The sequence below is a fragment of the Trachurus japonicus genome, chromosome 5 (genome assembly GCF_045865225.1).
Source record: "Trachurus japonicus isolate A0001 chromosome 5, Traja_1.0".
NCBI classification, from domain to species: domain Eukaryota; kingdom Metazoa; phylum Chordata; class Actinopteri; order Carangiformes; family Carangidae; genus Trachurus; species Trachurus japonicus.
The window spans coordinates 23856593-23876126 of NC_140911.1; the positions used below are offsets into that span (position 1 = coordinate 23856593).

The 19534-nt window shown below is 40.4% G+C and overlaps 4 protein-coding genes across 5 annotated transcripts; all 4 read left to right on the forward strand.

Moving 5' to 3' along the window:
- Nucleotides 1–2758: 2758 nt before the first annotated feature.
- On the forward strand, nucleotides 2759–3995 carry LOC146987607 (E3 ubiquitin-protein ligase TRIM39-like). The gene has a single exon (XM_085776830.1). It carries the CDS (start codon nucleotides 2802–2804, stop codon nucleotides 3990–3992), a length of 1191 nt encoding a protein of 396 aa, XP_085632956.1. The 5' UTR covers nucleotides 2759–2801; the 3' UTR covers nucleotides 3993–3995.
- Nucleotides 3996–4908: 913 nt separating this feature from the next.
- Nucleotides 4909–6776, forward strand: LOC146987608 (nuclear factor 7, ovary-like). The gene has a single exon (XM_085776845.1). The coding sequence runs from the start codon at nucleotides 5167–5169 to the stop codon at nucleotides 6559–6561; it is 1395 nt and encodes a 464-aa protein (XP_085632971.1). The 5' UTR covers nucleotides 4909–5166; the 3' UTR covers nucleotides 6562–6776.
- Nucleotides 6777–7921: 1145 nt separating this feature from the next.
- On the forward strand, nucleotides 7922–11997 carry c1qa (complement component 1, q subcomponent, A chain). Its single transcript, XM_085776848.1, has 7 exons — nucleotides 7922–7989; nucleotides 8996–9174; nucleotides 9292–9468; nucleotides 9820–9896; nucleotides 10754–10873; nucleotides 11015–11095; nucleotides 11642–11997. The coding sequence occupies exons 2-7, from the start codon at nucleotides 9012–9014 to the stop codon at nucleotides 11789–11791; spliced, it is 768 nt and encodes a 255-aa protein (XP_085632974.1). The 5' UTR covers nucleotides 7922–7989; nucleotides 8996–9011; the 3' UTR covers nucleotides 11792–11997.
- Nucleotides 11998–14848: 2851 nt separating this feature from the next.
- Nucleotides 14849–17625, forward strand: c1qc (complement component 1, q subcomponent, C chain). 2 transcript variants are annotated; one of them, XM_085776847.1, is made up of 7 exons: nucleotides 14849–15058; nucleotides 15634–15749; nucleotides 15838–15900; nucleotides 16114–16267; nucleotides 16491–16631; nucleotides 16933–17059; nucleotides 17252–17625. In XM_085776847.1, the coding sequence occupies exons 2-7, from the start codon at nucleotides 15644–15646 to the stop codon at nucleotides 17384–17386; spliced, it is 726 nt and encodes a 241-aa protein (XP_085632973.1). In that variant the 5' UTR covers nucleotides 14849–15058; nucleotides 15634–15643; the 3' UTR covers nucleotides 17387–17625. The 2 variants fall into 2 exon arrangements, with proteins under 2 accessions (XP_085632973.1, XP_085632972.1); XM_085776846.1 differs by having other exon boundaries at nucleotides 14872–15058; nucleotides 15603–15749.
- Nucleotides 17626–19534: the final 1909 nt, after the last annotated feature.

The following is a 19534-nucleotide window of genomic DNA, read 5'->3' on the forward strand; positions in this document are numbered from 1 at the left end:
CCTAGAGTCTCCTTTAATATAAAACACACACACTAAGTATTGAACCATAGCTACCTGAGCTCATTGACCAAATTAAATTGAACTTATTTGTTTCTTAGTGCGCCGACAGCCTGGTGACACAGGTTTTCACTCGTATCAGGACTTCTCTCACAGTTACTGTGGTTGGACTGAACTACACTGGTGCATATGGCAGACAGATGGAAAAACTATGTGTGACTTATCTCATAACAGTACGAGCCCACCTCTCTCCTGTCCACTCTTTACTTCTGATAGAGCATTTCTTGTTGCTTGTGTTTTCCTTTTATCACTGATTGAATGAATGAATGAATGAATTAATTAATCAATCACTCACTCACTCACTCACTCACTCACTCACTCACTCACTCACTCACTCACTCACTCACTCACTCACTCACTCACTCACTCACTCACTCACTCACTCACTCACTCACTCAATCAATCAATCAACCAACTAATGTTTATTTATCAAGCACCTTACCACACCCAAAACGGTGACTTAAGTGCTTTACGTTGATAACATCAAACACAAAAGATAAAATAAAACATAAATAGGAGACACAGGAAAGGAAAAAAATAGCTCAGTCATTAAGGCAGGAAAAGGAAGACTGGCTGACTCCAGAATAAAGAGAATTACTATAATTAATTGAACTTGGACCAGTTCTAGATGAGGCAGGCTTAACAAAGTAAAACAAAGCTTATCTACTTTGACAACAAGAGTCAAAACAGCTGTCAAACATCACCTTTAGATTCTTTGCAGCAAGTTTAATTATTATTTTCTATTTCTATTTCTATTTTATACTTATTTCTAGAATAAAATACGATCATTTACTCAACCAGATAACTTTGGTGTCATTACAAGTCATTCAGACGAAATTAGATCTAGCCGAGAGCCGCGTATAATGTGAGTCTACGGGGCAGCAGAATGCAGCCTCTAAATAACACATTATCCGCCGTGAAACTCCTTCATTTCACCAATATTTTATTATGATACACTATAGTACTATTCCCCTCTGAGTCCGGGGTTAGCTGTTATCAACATCCGGGGTTTGTAGGTTGACCTACTAACCTCTGACATGGATGGTGTCATCTCTGACTGTCATGCGGCACGACTTGTTGCTAATGCTAATACTATGGTTTGCTTCTGCGTGTTTCCGACTTGTCAGAACAAAATGAGCAGCTGGATGAAGTTCAGCTTCCACAGGCTTCCTCTCCGCAGCCTGGACTCACTAAAGCTCCGGCTAGTTGCGCTAAAAATGGACCCGAATGCCGAAGTGGAATGATTATTATCAGAATGAGCCGGGCAGCGGTCGGAGATTATATCATCCAGGTCAGAGGTCAGTAGGTCAACCTACAGACCCCGGATGTTAATAACAGGTAACCCCGGACTCAGAGGGGAATAGCACTAGCTTATTATAACAAAAAATATTGGTAGAATGAATGAGTTTCGTAGCAGATAATGTGTTAGAGGCTGCATTGCGTGCCCCGTGTTCTCGCATTATACGGATATACGCGGTTCTCGGTTGGATCTAATTTCGTCGGAACAACTTGTAATGACACCAAAGTTATCTGGGTGACTAAGTGATCGTATTTTATGCTAGAAATAAAGTCCAGATTGTAAAAAAAAATGGCAATTCCCCTTTAAGTGCACAAATTTGAAACACTCTTGTTCTTTTTTCCTTTTGTTATTTTTTCTCTTCTCTCCCTATCCCATTGTCTCCTGTAATGTTTATTTGTACTTTCCCACTATCCTGCCTCAACAAGAAATAGGCTACATCAGATACACACAAAGTCAAAAAAACATACTAGGTGTGTCACAGCTACAGAGGAGAAAGCTGAACTGCCAAAATATACTTTGTGTATTTTCTTTCGAGTCACCGCCAACAATTTATGATTCATTGGTTGTTAGGCTGCTTGGACAGGTGATTGACACCTCAGCAACACTGATGAGAAAAATCAATAAAAATCTCCCTGTGATAAACAGGATTGTTTCTTGACACAACTTTATTTTTGTTGTTTTGTCCTTCATCTTTAGTAATACTTCAGAAACCTGTGAGACATTACCAAGAAATGTTGAGTAAAATAATTGGTGGAAAAATGAATGAGAATATGTTCTAATGAGCTAGAATCAAGCTCAAGGTAACAGCATCAGATCAGAGACCACATAAACTGGGACAGTGTATTGGTGAATCATAATATGATTAGTCCAAAAATACAGGAAAGATTCAGCAGAAAATACTCTGTTCACCACAGTGTGTAACCTCTTTCATATTGTCATATTGTTGTTGTTTTTTACATCGTCATTCTCGATCATTCTCTGAGTGACTGGGAGGCAAACAAAAGGATGGGAATGTCAGTGGGAAAGCATTTGGTCTCATTTTTCCATTTAAACAGGGACACAAACAAGACTGAACCTGCCATGCTTCTTAGCGCTCTTCCAGGGAAAGGTATGTTGACAGAATTAAGCAATCTCAAAACAGTCTGACTTTTTTTCCCCCACATTTACTGTTTCGGCTTCTAAAAATTAAACACATAGATGGTCTGATGAAGCTCCTCCTCGTATGTCACGTCAGCATGACAAACAGGAAATGCAGTTTGGTTTCTTCACTGTTTGCCAGAGAAGACGCGTACACTGAGAGACAGAAAATAAAACAAGAGAGGAACAAAAGGTAAAACTGAACACTTTCACTTAAAAATAAAATTGAATGTAGGTGAAGGACAAACACCTGAGTGTCTTCTTGTTCCAACATCCAGGTGTGTTTTTAGTTTCACTTAGACACAAAATGGCTTCAGCTGGATCTGAGTCCGTCTGCAGTCTACACTCTGAAAAACTGAAGCTCTTCTGTCTGGACCATCAGCAGCCGGTGTGCGTCGTCTGTCGAGACTCAAAAATACACAGTGATCACAGGTTCAGTCCAATTGATGAGGCTGCACAGGATCTCAAGGAGAATCTGCTCAAATCCCTAGAGCCCTTACAAGAAAAACTGAATCTCTTTAAGGATGTGAAAGGAAACTTTGATCAAACAGCAAGACACATCAAGGTTAAGGCCCGACACACAGAGAGACAGATCAAGGAGCAGTTTAAGAAGCTTCATCAGTTTCTAGAGGAGGAAGAGGAGGCCAGGATCAAAGCTCTGAGGGAGGAAGAGCAGCAGAAGAGTCGGGTGATGAAGGAGAAGACTGAGGCTCTGAGTGAACCGATAAAATCTCTGTCACAATTGATTAGAGCCACAGAGAAGGAGATGAGTGCTGAAGACGTCTCGTTCCTGAAGAACTACAAGGCTGCAGTGGAAAGAGTCCAGCAGCGCCCCCTGCTGGATGATCCACAGCTGGGCTCAGGAGCTCTGATAGATGTGGCCAAACATCTGGGCAACCTGGCCTTCAACATCTGGAACAAGATGAAGCACCTGGTCTCCTACAGTCCTGTGGTTCTGGACCCAAACACCTCCGACCCAGAACTCATCCTATCTGAGGATCTGACCAGTGTGAGATTTGGAAAAAAACAGCAGCTTCCTGAAAACCCAGAGAGGTTTGACTCTCATTGTATCGTCCTGGGCTCTGAGGGCTTCACTGCAGGAAGTCACAGCTGGGACACCGAGGTCGGGGACAACACAGACTGGACCCTGGGTGTGGCAGCAGAGTCTGTCCAGAGGAAAGGAAACGTAAAGACTGGTCTGTGGCGAGTGGGGTTGTGTGATGGTAAATATGCAGCAGTGTCGCCATCAGATCCCCACATGGTCATCTCAGTGAGGAAGAAGCCCCGGAGGATCAGAGTTAATCTGGACTACGACAGAGGAAAACTGTTGTTCTGTGATCCTGATACCAACACACACATACACACCTTCACACACACTTTCACTGAGAAGCTGTTTCCATACATCAGCAATAAAAATGCACTCCAACTAAAGATGCTACCAGTGAATGTCTCAAACATTGACACAGCTTTGTCGGTGAAGGTGACACGGTGTGAATAGTTATTATCTTTTCAGTTGCGAAAATCAACAATAACAAATGATTTCAAGAAATCCCATTTCTCTCTGCATCTTTACATAATTGAGTTTCAAATATAGACTTATAGTGTGGTGCTGAAAGGTTTGACACTTCCTTCTTTTCTCCTTTCATATTTATACCCACAATGGCCACATTAAAGTAGACTGTATCAAAGATTGATTGATTAATTGATTTCTTCCTTGTCTTTTTAGACAGCTGTGAAAAAATAAATTTGAAGTGACTTGACTGTCATATTTTATTTATGTTTATGTTATGTATGTACAGTATTCACTGATTTAGCCTGATTGAGGTTTGGTCTCAACTTTGGTAACAACACAGAAACCCCTCCGAAACGAAGAGGGCTTAATGCTGTCGACTGAGTTTTCTTATATAATCTTTATTCATTTTTAAATAAATGCTATATACAATAACAGATCAAAGCTGAAAGAAAAGGGAAATTACTTGTGAATAGAAAAGAGAAAAATTAAACAATAAATTTGTATTTTTTCATTCAACATCAACATGTTGATATTCAGCAGATCAATTAGAGTTACAACTGAAAATTGCTGCAATTATTATTTGTGTTTAGTATTCAGACAAATAAACAAATAAAAAAAATGTTGATGACATTTTGGAAATCTTTTCATAAGATTATCAGCTACATCAACTTTGCTTGCTTTGTTGCATGTGTCTTTAATTTCCTGAAAAGGACTCAATTTCCTCACATTTACTTAGTTGATAACATAACAAAGAGTTAGTGTCTTACTGCTGCTTTTGTAGAACAAAAACCTACATTGCTGGTGCTGGGAAAGGAAATGCATGCCTTGTTCATTACAAAATTGTTCAGAGTTTGAACAAGATTGCCAGACAAGGCTCCGCCTCCGCCTCCAACTCACCTGAGACTAACCAGGAAATAGACTTGTTCCCTCACGACACAGAGACAGACAATAACAGTCTATTCCAGACCTAATTACAGCTTCCTTCACGAGAGGAAAGATATGACGCTAAATTCTTGGAGCAACTTTTAACAGCTTCATCCTGCTCCTGTAGAATGAAGTAAAACAGCTCAGAGTAACTTAGAAGCGGAGGGAGTGGACTGACTTCCTGTTTAGAGCTCTGTCTTTTCTTTTTTTCCCTACAGACTCACTGGAAGAGAAAATGGCTTTCCGATCAGAGGAGGATCTCTCCTGTCCAGTCTGCCAGGACATTTTTAGAGATCCCGTTGTCCTGTCATGCAGCCACAGCTTCTGCCGAGACTGCCTGCAGAGCTGGTGGGGAGGGAATCCAACACAGGAATGCCCAGTTTGTAAGAGGAGATCTTCAAGGAGTGAACCACCTCGTAACCTGGCTTTAAAGAACCTGTGTGAGACTTTCCTATTGGAGAGACATCAGAGAGCTTCAGAGTCTCTCTGCAGTCTGCACATTGAGAAGCTCAAACTCTTCTGTCTGGACCATCAGCAACCAGTGTGCCTCATCTGCAGAGACTCAAAAACTCACAGCAACCACAGGTTCAGACCTATCCACGAATTTGCACAGGATCACAAAAAGGAGCTTCAGAAACTCCTGAAGCCTTTACAAGAGAAACTGAAGCTGTTTGAACAAGTTAAAGGAAACTTTGATGAAACAGCAGAACACATCAAGGTCCAGGTCCAACACACAGAGAGACAGATTAAGGAGCAGTTTAAGAAGCTCCACCAGTTTCTAGAGGAGGAAGAGGAGGCCAGGATCAAAGCTCTGAGGGAGGAAGAGCAGCAGAAGAGTCGGGTGATGAAGGAGAAGACTGAGGCTCTGAGCAGAGAGATAGCAGCTCTGTCTCACACAGTCAGAGCCACAGAGGACGAGCTGAGAGCTGAAGACGTCTCGTTCCTCAACAACTACAAGGCTGCAGTGGAAAGAGTCCAGCAGCGCCCCCTGCTGGATGATCCACAGCTGGGCTCAGGAGCTCTGATAGATGTGGCCAAACATCTGGGCAACCTGGCCTTCAACATCTGGAGCAAGATGAAGCACCTGGTCTCCTACAGTCCTGTGGTTCTGGACCCAAACTCTGCTCATCCAGAATTTATTCTGTCTGAGGACCTGACCAGTGTGAGTCACGGACAGAGACAGAAGCTCCCCGATAATCCAGAGAGGATTGACTATCACCGCTCTGTCCGCGGCTCAGACGGCTTTAACTCTGGACTTCACATCTGGGACGTTGAGGTGGGAGACAATACAGCCTGGTTTGTTGGCATGGCGACAGATTCTCTCCAGAAAAGGGGACGAGTAAAATCTGGGTTCTGGCAAATCGAGTTCTTCAGTGGTAGATACAGTGCACGGCTGTTAGGGTATCCAGCTGGGATGATCCGAGTGAAGAGGATGCTCCAGAGGATCAGAGTTCATCTGGACTGGAACAGAGGGAAACTGTCATTCTTTGATCCTGACACTAACACACACATACACACCTTCACACACACTTTCACGGAGCAGCTGTTCCCATGCATTGGCACGTTGAATGAAGTCCCACTAAAGATTTCAAAAGGCAAACTCTCTGTAACCATGGATTGGATCAGTTAGAGATGATTGTGAGGATGATGAAGTCGTCTGTGTTTCAGATCATAAAAATGACTGGCACTCAAAGCTGTTGCCTCTGTGTTCTTAATATGTGCCTTAAACATTTGCATAGATACTGTACAAAAATAAATTAACAACAATACATGATGTGCACAGAGAATGTCAAAGAACAAACATGAAATGTCAGTGAAATAATTTTATTCACAATAAATGATCCATGTTCTTTACTTTTTGTATAATTCTGCTGAAAAAAATATACAGACAAATTTTGCCTGAGGTGATAAGATACAGTATCCTAAACTTGTACCTGTTTTAATAGGTCAACACTTAAAATCATGTTCCTGACATCAGAGACACACAGAGGACATATATGTCTTAAAAGATTTTAAAAACATTGATTCATCAAAAAAGAAAAAAAGACAACTAAGGTCTAAAAAGTTATTAAAAGTTTCCTATTTCCTTTAAGCTCTTAAATATTTTTCTTTTCTTTAGATAATTCATTTCTTCATTGGTTTCTGCATCTTTTGATTCCATACCATACCAGGCCTACAATGTACTGTTCACTGTCTGCCTGCTGTCATTACAACATGGCCACTTGATGGCACCACAACATGATTTGTGTGAGGTGTATACCTCAAGTATTAGTTTGTTTAATTTGTGCATAGTTTGAGGTTTTGTTTGTTATCTATTTTATTCCATCTTTACCTTCTCTTTACACTAATGTCTTTAGTTTAAAATTCATCCAAAGCGCGATACCTTCAAGAATTCAACAGTGGGATGAAAAATACAGCATTCATGTCACATAGCCATGCTACTTAATGCGGTGCTGTGCCTCTGTATGCAGACACTGTTCTCCAGTCAAAAAAAACGTCCCCACAGGTCGTTTGTTCAGCAGGTAACTGTGACCCATAGTTACGTTTTGTTTTCAGGCGACATCTAGTGGCCGCAGTAAATAGGTTACAGCTGGAGAAGTGAGGTGAGCTCGTAAAAAGAGTGCAAAAGTCAGTTTGGAGACAAATTATGATCCTTTTCCAACCCAAACCAAATACTTTTTGTGCTAAACTGAGCCATGTTTTCGATGTTTTTGTGACTGCTTTTTTGGGAGATTGTTCCCATGGAAACATTAGTAAGAAAACAGGTTAGTACACTTTTTAAATGAAAAACAAGTCAATTTTATTTGTTTATTCCATTTAACTTAACCAGTCTGAGGACATCTTTAAGAAACTGGTCCCAGATCTGAGACCAGTTCAAACTTTAAGAGATACATCAGTCAAATTTTGTCGGATCACAAGTTTCATTTCCTCGCTGGTTGTGTGTGTGCGTGTGCGCATGTGTGTGTAAATAAGTCAGTGAATCTTTTTCCAGTGTTGATCTGTTCACCAGAAGAGGAAGCCTCCGTGGTGTCACCACTCCAACCCTGCGCTCAACTTTGTGAGTAAATGTGCTGAAATACAGATGATAGAAAAAATTATTGTATCTGTATAGTCGCCGCTGGACTTTTAATATTATACTCAGAGTAAAGGTTCACTGTGATAGATCATCTCTGCAGCAAGATTCAAACCTCTGCAAGTTGTTTTTAACAAAGAAAATATCTACAAACCAATTTCACTGTTTTAAAATGAAGCCCTACAATGATCATGTTAAAGTAGACTTTAGATTTTAGCCTCTGTCCTGTTGTAATTAAAAAAGCTGTCAACTCTGTGTCTTTTAACACAAATTTTATTTAATTTATTTGTTAATAATGTGTGGGGTGTAGTAGTTACAAATAATTTACACATTTACATTTGAACTAATAAATCAACATTTATTCAGTTCATTTCTAAACAAAATCACTTGGAGAGACCTGAGTCTGAGCAACCGCTGTTAACACGACAATCCCTCATGGAACAATTGCTTCCACGATTTTTAATTCATTATTGCTTTGCATTTTGTTTTCTTATTTTTTATGTGTTTATTGAACTGCTTGCAATTTCCTGTAGCATAAATCCTCAAAACAAAATGCAACCAGAAATGTTGTTAGTTTGTTTGGTTTGTTTGTAGTTTGTTGTTTTTGTTAGTTCAGATTAATGTTGTTTGTATAATCACTGAATCAACAAATACTTGGATAGTAATGAAATAAAACAAAATAAAAAATTGATCACAAAAAAACAAATACTTGGATAGAAAAAGAAATCTGAATTAGATATTAATTGTAAACTAGTTTCTGAAGGAGGTGACCTCAGAGTAAAGAACAAATACCTCAGTTTCTTCTCTTGTCTCATCATCGTCATGTCGTTATCTTCTTGTCTTTGTTCTTCTTCCTCTTCTTCTCCTCCTCCTCCCCCTCCTCATATTCATACTCACCCTGCTCAACGCCATCATCATCATCATCATCATCATCATCATCATCATCATCATCATCATCATCATCACCTTCTTCTTCTCCAACCATCAACAGTAAACTTGGGGATATCATGGGAGGTTATTATGGGCTGGTGGTTCTGGTCGGCGTGGCCTTGCTAATGATGACGGGGCAATGTGACCCACAATGCAGTGGGAGAGACGGGAGTGCAGGAGTGAAGGGGTCCCCGGGCAGAGATGGGACACCTGGATTGAAGGGAGAGAAAGGACAGCCAGGTAAAACAGCGCTTAAGGAGCGAGGGGGCGTGTCCTCCTGGTCTCCCGCTCCCTGATATCATCAACACTACCATCATTAGATACCCAATATCCCTCATCAATCATTTTTTTCTCCAGCTGTGGCGGACTACGGCCCCGTGGATATGGACGTCTTGCAGATGCTGAAGGGGGAGATGGGAAGTCGGGGCTTGCAAGGGCCCATTGGTCCTAAAGGTTACCGTGGAGACCTGGGAGCAGCGGGGTTAGCGGGACGACCTGGTCCCCCTGGTCCTGATGGGAGGAACATTGGCAGAGGTAATGGCTCGTCTTCTAACCCTAATAACTAATACTTTTAGCTCATATAAGATAAAAACAACAACAACAACAGCTGACAGGGAAGATAACAAACAACAATAATGTTTATAGTAAATAAACCTCTTTTTTCAAAAGGGGGAAACATCCTCTTTAAATTCATTTATAAACCCCCACTCTATAAGAGACTTCGGTCAAAATGTGAACACGACTCATCAGTTATTTTTCTTTATTTTAGAGTTGTGTTTCCAACTATAAAGGTTTTTTTTTTTTGCATGGAAATGAAACTTTTATATATCATTTTTAAATGTGTGTGTGTGTGTGTGTGTGCGCGCGTGCGCTCTCTGCTCACAGGACAACAGTCACCTGACCAGGGCCGTTCAGCCTTCTCAGTGAAGAGGACTGACCACAGCTATCCTCGCGTTGAGCAGGTTCGGTCTCGTCTGTTGCATCTCTCTGATCTAAAACTTGCAGGATTTGTATCAATCAGAGATTTCTAGGCTGACGCCCCCTGAACAGTATTGTAGCTGGGAACCCCTCTGACAAACCCCTTATTAACTCCCTTGTCTTTATTAATGTGATAATGGTAATTTGCAAGAGTTCGGTCTTTTCTTAGGGTTAGGCAACTCTAAATTACCATAGTGTTGATTGTGAGTGTGTTGTTCATCTGTTTTTGGTAACAAAACAGATATACACTAGCAACCTGTTCAGGGTCCCCAGACCCATGACCCTGCATGGATAAGGAAAGTATAGATGAGGGATGAAGGGATGGGTCTTTTCTTCATCAAAATCATCCATTTTTGTAGCACTGAATTCACAGTGTTTGCAACAGGCAGAGCAGTTAGGTGACAGGTACAGACCAACAGGCCAACACTGCTTTGATGTATGATATTTTGGTGGCAGGCAACAGAAAGATGAACATGGACAATACAACTTCAATGTATGATGCATTATAATAATGCACATGATAATTTCATTTGATTTCTTTGAATTCCATTTTTTTCATTTTCCCTCCAATTGGCTGAGGACCCCTGTGTTCCCTGGTGACACCACTACCACACAGATAGTTTCAGCTTTATCTGGTCAGGTTTTCAGATACTACAGACCTCAAGATCAGCATTTCCCAACAAAGTGGTTCCTTCAAAACTGTTCACTGTTCATTAACATATACATTCAAATGGAAGAAGAGATTAATACACAACAGCACATTTACTTGTTTCCTTGTTTATTTTCCAGGTTCTATCAGCCTATAATTAATCTCTGACTGTTATCTGTGTGTATTTATCAGAAAGTAACCTTCAACACCGCTGTGGTTAACATACCTGCTGATGTCTTCAGCACAGCCACAGGTTACTTCACCTGTAAAACACCTGGTGTTTATTACTTCACCTTCCACTCCGTGGCCAAGGTAACTTACTGCTCTCTGTTCTGTGGCTGCATGTGTTTATATGAGAAGAGATCCTGACCACATCATCATTTGTTTGTTGTAAAGATTGTGCAGGTTTTAGACATTGGGATGTGAGCATTAAAGCTGAGCTCTGTGTTTCAGGTCAGCATGTGTCTGCGTATAGCCAGTGATGCTCTGACCAGTAAGTTGGGATTCTGTGATTACAACAAGAGCGTTGACCACGTGAGTTTCATTAATCATTATACTGGATATGGTTTCTCTCTCAGCCCACCCTCACTTCCTATCACTGTAATTCTAACCTGGCTTTACACTTTATAATGATGAACAAACAATTATGGTCAAATTTATAATTTACATTTACATTTACCGTACATTTGGTTGGAAATGAGCCTTTTTTGATTTTGCTTTAACTGATAACGAGAGATTTTACAGAATATAATTACAAATACTTTGTACCATGCCTGTTTTTACCATGTATTATATCAATTGAATTTCTCGCATCAAATTTAACCATGTACAACACAAAACAACACAGTCTGGGGAATGGTATTTTTCAAACTGTGCACGTACAGTATGTGAAGTCTTGTCTTCAATGCCTGACATAGTCAATCCACCTTGACCATACACCAGTAAATGTTTCCTGAGAGAGTATGGCAATTTAATTTAATTTAATTTGCATGTGCATTTTTAAGATGCACTGGACCAGAGAGCTATTCCAATGGAGTTTCGTCATGAAGACACAACGTGAATGGCTGTGTTGTTTTCCAGGTGCTGTCAGGGGGCGTGGTTCTACAGCTGACTGCTGGACAGAGGGTTTGGCTCGAGTCCTTCAGAGACCAGCAGACAAATACTGAGTTGAATGACAGTCGAGACAAACTGATCATCTTCAACGGCTTCCTGCTCTTCGCAGATTCATAGTGAAATTCAGCTGGAAACCTGCACTGTGACGTCAGCCTCTAAAAATCCTCTGACTGCAGATCATGTCCCTCAAGCTGACTGTATTTCTGTAGCAGTGATATTTTTGAAACAGTGCCTGTGAACTCACAGGTAACACCTTCATCTGATCTGTGTCCTTCATATTAATGCATGTAAACGAACAGAATTAAAGTTTATTATTGAGTCTGGGTTTGTTTGGTGAGATGATTTCATTGTACTCTAACAGCTTTTAGAGTCAATCATGACCATGTGAATTAAAATACAACCAATAGAAAGAAAACCACAAAATGTGGCAACATACCACACACTAAGACTGTATGGTTTTCTTTCTATTGATTGTACTTGTATGCCACACTACCAGCACCTTGACTGTTCGCTGTGCACGGGCATTTTTCAAATTTTTAATATATATGTGAAATATATGGTGGCCCTGGGCTGGGAGGTCAACACACTGCAGCTTAAGAAAACACTAGCAACTACAAAAATAGAAATCATCATCATCGCTAACTTGACAACACAAACTCTGCAAATAATAACAGATGTGTCCTTTCCTGTATTTCAAGAGTTAAGGCGAAGCAAGTTGAAAAGTGATGAACCTGATTTTAACTTGAAAGGTCTCAGTGGAGCCTTGAATAACACGTCTATGGTGATTTGACAACACGGACATACACTAAGATATCTCTAAGCACATACACAGACCAAGATCCTCCTAGATCCACATAGAAAACCTGCTTATGTGAACAGCAAATATGTTTGAAACGGACTGACCTGACGGTATGAGTATCTCACATGTGGGATGGGGAAGTAAATGTCTGATATTTGGGAAATTTTCTAAGCTACTTTTGCTGTGTTAGCAGTTTACCAGGTATTAGTGGAAAAGCAAAAAAACGGAGAGCCTCATGTCTTGAAGGGGGTGCCCATGTGGCTCACCCGGTGGAGCATGTATACCACTCAGACTCTGTCCTTACTGTGGCAGACGTTGGGTCAGACCCGATTCATGGCCCTCCAACTTTCTGTCACTCTCTCATGGTCTCTATCAAATCCAAAGTGAAAACCCCGAAATACATTCAAGACGACATAAAAAGAAAACATCTTGAGCTTTGCTCTGTACTGACCCATCAGGGGTGACACAGAGTTTATTTTATTGTTGACATATCTGCCCCTCTATGAGGGTGCATGATATCTGCTGTGTTTGATTTGTATCACATAGAAAATGTGATATAGATCATGTGACCCGAGGACTGAAAGTTATAGAAGTGAAACATCTTTTATTTCATGTCCTTCCTCTTTCAGGTCAACTTTTTGCAACTTATTGTCACTCTGGAAGTTCTCAGTTGAACTTATGTGTGTATAAGTCTTTCCTTATTTCAGTTTGGCTTCTTTTTCTTAGAAGAGCAGGGTCAAAGGTCTTAAAGAGTACAGCTGATGTTTCTGTTTTTGTCAACAAATCCTATGAAAAGGCCAAAATCAAAAGTCAAGTTTTCAGAACCTCCTTGACTTGCTCTCTATAACATCATAACTTAGAAACTTTTTCACAAGCATTACTCAAACAGGAGGATATGGTGTATTTGTTGGGGACTGCGGCAGCACTAAATAAATAAAAAATAATGAATAAATTTGGTGCATCAGTGTGAGGGTTTCTGTTTTTGTCCAACATAGAGGAACCAGATGTGTCATGTGATGGTTGGATTGAGCAGAATATAAAACATCAGCTCTTGAAGTGCCGTATGAGTAAATACCCACTACATTTCCCAGTTCTCTTTTGTTTCAGTTTCTCTGTTTTTGCTGGTTTGGGTCCATGGCCTCCCTAAACCAGAGGCTGCAGCATAGACAGTGATGCCAAAATCAAGTCAGCTGATTCATCCTCACCACCAGCCATCATACTCAGCAACTTCCAATTGTAAAAAATAAAATAATAAACTATAATAAATAACTAATCCCAAGGGATGAGACATAATGGTGCATTCAGTTTGTCCAGGATCCCAGTCAGGTTCGTCACCAGAAACTCCTCCAGAAGTCAAAATTCCTTGGGCCTCAAATTTGAATGAATTATGCCTGGAAAGTCTTAAAAAAAACTTCTTGAATTTGATGTGAAAGAAGGTGTGGAAACCCTGATTATGACACTTTGAAATAAGAAAGCCACAATAAAGTTAATGATCAAAACTGCTCCCTATCTTAACTTTTACTTGTCAAACTTAATTTAATAACAGAAAATTACTTAATTAAATAAGTAATTATTCAGATACTATCAGACTTTTATAAGTAGTAGGCCTACTCTAAAAAGCAACTTTAAGTTATTTGTACGTATATTCAAGTGTAGCTTTCAAGTAGAAAAAATAAAGGGGAGGGTGAGTGCTGCAGAGGCCAAAGGAAAAAAGGTGAAAAAAATATATAGAATAGCTCAAGGTGCTCTTCAAGGGAAAATAAGTGCAAATAAACTAAGGGAAAAAAACTGACTGTCTGAGGATGCTTCCCGAGGCACTCGTGGCTTAGCAGAGATATTTTAATAAATTAAAAAGTACTCAACGCGTTTCGACGCTGTCTTCATCAGGGGTGTGTAGCTTTCAAGTACTTTATTTATTTATTTTTTAAGTATATTTTTGGCTTTTTTGCCTTTATTTGATAGATCAGTAGAGATGGACAGGAAAGGGGGAGGCAGAGAGAGGGGGAATGACATGCAGGAAAGGTCTGCCTGATGCAGGATTCGAATCGGGGCTGCCTGCGTTGAGGACTATAGCCTCTACATGGGGCGGCTGCTTTAACCACTGCGCCACACACCGCCCCAACTTTCAAGTACTTTAAACATGACTGAATGGGAGTGGACCCAGCATCGTTGGTGCTGTTGTGGTTGAATGGGAGGTAATCCCTGCTACTAGCGTCCAAAACCAATGACATTTGTGTCTTCATACTTTTGACCATGTAGGATTGTGAGCATTTTAGGATATGGGGCCAGAACAGGCTGAAGATCAATGGGACCTCTCTCTCTCTCTCTCTCTCTCTCTCTCTCTCTCTCTCTCTCTCTCTCTCTCTCTCTCTCCTTCTCTCTCTCTCATTCTGTTTCTCTCCCTAAATTGCAGAACTACCTACATTCAGCTCAGAGAATAATTTCTGTAGTAAAAGCTGCTGAGTCTTTGGTTTTGTGTTCCTCCTCCTCCTCCTCCTGCAGCCACTCGACTCAAAACTTCACTTCAGTTTGTGTTGAAGTGGCCAAGGAGGTTTTTTTTTTTAATTTCCCGTCTGTTCTGTCAGGTGAGTTTTATTTTTAATCATGTTTTACATCTGTGAGTCGATCAAAGTTTAACAAGTGTACTGTATATGGAATTGTGGAAGAATATGATCATGTCTCTGCTTCTTCATTATCCATGTGTATATCTAAATATACTGTACGTATACTGTATACCGTCATCAGATGATTGAGATGTTCAGAAACACTGTGGTAGAATTGAACCTGTCTCTCTCTTTCCCTCTTTTCTCACCTCCTCTCCTTCATTTTGATCTCACCCTGCTTGTCCTTTACTCCTCTTTCTAAACTCCTTTCTTCTCCACCCACCTTTTCTTCTCCTCTCTTCCCCTGTACCATCCTCCCCTCTCTTTATCATTGCTCCTTTTCTTATTTCTCCTCTTCTCTCCTCCTTTCTTATTCCTAATCTCCTCTCCTCCTACCTCTTGCCCTATCATCTCATCACTATCTGCATGTTCATTCTCTCCTATCTTGTCTTTTTTCCTCTTCATCTACTTTCCTTCTCACCTCATCTTTCCCCTCTTCTCTTTTCTTCTCCTCATCTCTTCACAGTTTTTACCTTTCTCCTCCTCCTTCTCGTCAGGTTCTCCATCATGCTCCATCAGTTTTTTCTTGTCATTGGGGCCCTGATCTCATTGGCTGTGCCCATGGTGGTTGCCATGGAGTCCTGCCCAGCAGCAGGGATGCCAGGGATGCCAGGTGTGTGCATTCATGTGTGTATGGTTGTATATGTTGGTGTGCATATGTTCAGGTTTGTAATGTTAGTGTTTGTTTACTCGATTCTCAGGTATGCCTGGTCTGCCTGGCAAAGACGGTCGAGATGGAAACAAAGGCGAGAAAGGAGAGCCAGGTACAAATGAAGGAAAAAAATAAACGTGGATGCTGTGAATTACTGTAAAACAAAATCTTCTAAATAAGAAAAGTCATACAAACAATACAAACAGAGGGACACCAGATGGGCACTAATCCTCTAACTCATCTGCCAGAAAAGACTCAAGTATATTTCTCAAATGTTGAACTATTCCTTTGTTGTTGTTGTTGTTGTTGTTGTTGTTGTCTGCAGGAGCAGCCTGGCGAGGCAGCAGCGGCCCACAGAATGGAGAGAAGGGGGATCCGGGGCAGATGGGATTTCCTGGTAAAAGAGGTCAGAGCGGCGAACCTGGGAAACCAGGGGCACTGGGGCTTTCTGGACCTGTAGGTGAATCAGGAGAGGATGGGTATGTAAACAGACAAACCAGTGGGCGAGGCACCAGTGACTTACACAAGAGATACTATATCTATATACATAAGAGTTACTATCATGATCACATGGTGCATATTCTTCTGTAATTCAACTTTTCATTCATCTTTTCATTATCCTAAGTCAGGGAACAACAGAGGATTACTGTAACAGAGGCTGACAGTTCCTCGTGTAACCGCGTGTCCTGTCTGTGACTGTAGGACGGCTGGCGGCCAGGAGAAAGCAGCATTCAGCATGGCCAGGGCAACCGCTCAATCCCCAGACAGAAACAGCGTCATTCGGTTCACCACAGTCATCACCAACATCAATGACGACTACAACACTGACACGGGACACTTTAGGTGAGAACACCGAATATTGTAGGGGAAGTGGTGATTGATAGATTGCGTAGAAATAGCCCAAAAATAACGGTCAATTGCAAGGACTTGGTGGAGAAAAATTCTGGCTTTTCCCAAAAAATTCAAAGCAAGAAAAGCACATTTATGAAAAACATGAAATTACTATGAAATTGGCCGTTATTTTTAGGCTATTTCCTGACATAACTACGCAATTAATTGTTATTTCTCAGCTATTTCTTGAGATTATCACATAGGCTAATTAGTGGCCTGTAAGTTAAAGGGTTACCTTATCAATCTATTTCAGGTGTCGGATCTCAGGAACCTACTACTTTGTGTACCACGCCTCTTTGAACGAACGACTGTGTGTGCTGCTGAAGATGGACAACAAACTGCTGACAGCGTTCTGCGATCATCGCCGTGGGAAGAGACAGGTAGCCTACATACAACCTACTGCATTCAAAATACATAACATAATGGAACAGATACAAACATTTATAAAATATATAGGAATGTAGAGAATAAAATGAGGATATTAATGATACATGAAACCCATGAAATCAATAAAAGAGCATATTAGGGAATTAATACTGATGTTGAACACGCTGTGATTAAATTACCTCTAGGTGACCTCGGGGGGTTTGGCGGTCTACGTGTCCAGGGATCAGGAGGTTTGGCTGGAGACCAAAGACTACAAAGGGATGACAGGGACCATAGGTGGTTACAGCATCTTCTCCGGCTTCCTGCTGCACCCCCACTGACCCAAAACACCCCCACTGTTACTAAACACTGATCCTTTCACCTTTTTATAAACACACTGTTTGCTTTTACTGTAATTTCCAAAACACTTTTTTCTTTGTACTTTAGTTCCAGGGTTATTTGGTTGCAGAAATGAGGCACCAGTCAAATATGTGCGGGTACTTACTGTAATACTTAACAGAACTTACTTACATATATACGTATGTTTTTGCAGGATCTAGAAAATCTGATAAACCCAATAAAAAAACTGGAAAAAAACATCAATGTTTTTGTTTCTTTTCTTTTTTTTTAGGTTCCATCAATACACATATTTGTCTCTGCATACAATTTGTGTAGAACCATACAATTTTTCTTGAAGCTTAAGCTACTTAAAGGTTATACATACATACAACATAGAAAACCAGGTAACAAAACATTACATAGATTACATTACATACAAGCGTATAGACACACCACCAGAATGGCATCCATATCCCAGGCCATGTCAGAGTCATCTATACTATACAGTATATATAACTTAGTGAGGAACACTGAAGTTCAGTCCAAAGGGGTCCACAGCATCAAAAACTGGCTGTCACCTTGGAGAAACCTTCAACGTTATCATGAAGACTATAAGTCAGTTTTTCCGATGGGATAATGCTCTTTACCTCCTTGTATCAATCGTCCAATGTAAGAAATGTCCTTATGAATCCAGAATTTAAAAACTGTATTCCTTGTTATAAACAAGAGAACTCCAATGAGTTTCTCCTTGTGACTTTTCCTTGTGCTAGACACCTTGGCAGGGCCGTAGCCAGGATTTTTGAAATACCGAGGTCATAGTCGTGGTGCGCGGGGGGGGGGTGGCGTCAGAAATTTGGGGCAATTTTATATTAAAAGGCTTCAATCTGGTGCACTTTGACAGATAAAAACTACACACATCATATTAGATTAATGCCATTTTTTATGATATTATCATCACTAGTGATCATCCAGAGAAGACCCAACTTCACTGAATTCTGATGAGAACACACCACCTATTACAAACAGTAGACTAGCTCGAAAAAAAAAAGTCTGAAATGCAATGTGAAGGTCCTGGTTGTTAACATAAAGATTAACAGGTTTCTAGGGTGAAGTGTGCACTCTTTTTTACCATAGCTATAGCCTACTATTTTTGGGTAACTTCCTTCTGGAGCGTCAGCTGTGTTCCTCACTTTGAAACAGGCCCAGGAAGTTTGTTTGCTTTTCCTTATAGTTACCACAAACATACATCTGACTGCTCCTTGTTGCAGAAAATTTTGGTTTGTGTTATAATTGGTTATTCACGTTGTTTAGCTATGTAGTATTTCACATTTCTATGCATATTTTTTATTAGTAAAATATTGGTGTCAAACTTCATTTCGGTTGTATGGTCTTCTTTGAATGGGAAAATATGAAGAGGTCTAGGTGAAATCAAAATGAGCCAAAAACAGTTGTATTTGGATGGAGTGAATATTATGACACAGGCTATTAGTGAAATATAGCCTAATTAGTTTTCCAAAGGTCAAATTCCACCTGGACATACGTATCTCTGATAATAAAACAGCTGCAAAATTGCTCAGGTTCATTTTTTTAGCATCTACTTTTACACAGTTAGCCTACACATTACTTATTCATTTGCCTGATATCCCATGATTCAAAGGTAGATTTTACTCTAATGTGATTTTTGTTAGTATTCTTACTAGGCAGAGATGAAAAATTTACATTTTCTACTGTAGCCTACTCCAGACATGTCTGTAGTAATCTCACCGGTCTTAGCTTTCTTTAAATAAATAAAAAAATAAATAAAAAAGACTGAAATAAAACTAATGGTTGCCTAAACTTTACACCGTATGCTCTTTGTTAAATCTGTCCAAAATTTTTTAGAAACAATTTCACAGTCTTTGTTTGTGAAATATTTGTGCTTGTGCACCACATATGCTCACATCTTGTGCATCTCCTGGGGGCTAAGCCCCCCCTGTCCTTAAAACTTAGTGACGCCCCTGTCTGTAAACATAAAATTTATCATGTCACTGTGCTTTTCACATAAAGTTGATGGAAGAATGGACAGTGCAGTAGATGCCCCCTCAGTATAGTATCTGCAGGAAAGAGGTCTCTGCTCTCCCCCACTTAGCTCAACTAGTGCATAGTGCAGG

Bases quoted from the DNA above. Each gene is read 5' to 3' on its own strand.
- LOC146987608 (XM_085776845.1), top strand. From the start codon at position 5,167: ATGGCTTTCCGATCAGAGGAGGATCTCTCCTGTCCAGTCTGCCAGGAC.
- LOC146987607 (XM_085776830.1), top strand. From the start codon at position 2,802: ATGGCTTCAGCTGGATCTGAGTCCGTCTGCAGTCTACACTCTGAAAAA.
- c1qa (XM_085776848.1), top strand. From the start codon at position 9,012: ATGGGAGGTTATTATGGGCTGGTGGTTCTGGTCGGCGTGGCCTTGCTA. The intron at 9,897-10,753 runs GTTCGGTCTCGT...TGTATTTATCAG, and splicing joins GCTATCCTCGCGTTGAGCAG to AAAGTAACCTTCAACACCGC. The intron at 11,096-11,641 runs GTGAGTTTCATT...GTTGTTTTCCAG, and splicing joins ACAACAAGAGCGTTGACCAC to GTGCTGTCAGGGGGCGTGGT.
- c1qc (XM_085776847.1), top strand. From the start codon at position 15,644: ATGCTCCATCAGTTTTTTCTTGTCATTGGGGCCCTGATCTCATTGGCT. The intron at 15,750-15,837 runs GTGTGTGCATTC...CTCGATTCTCAG, and splicing joins AGGGATGCCAGGGATGCCAG to GTATGCCTGGTCTGCCTGGC. The intron at 16,268-16,490 runs GTATGTAAACAG...CTGTGACTGTAG, and splicing joins GGTGAATCAGGAGAGGATGG to GACGGCTGGCGGCCAGGAGA.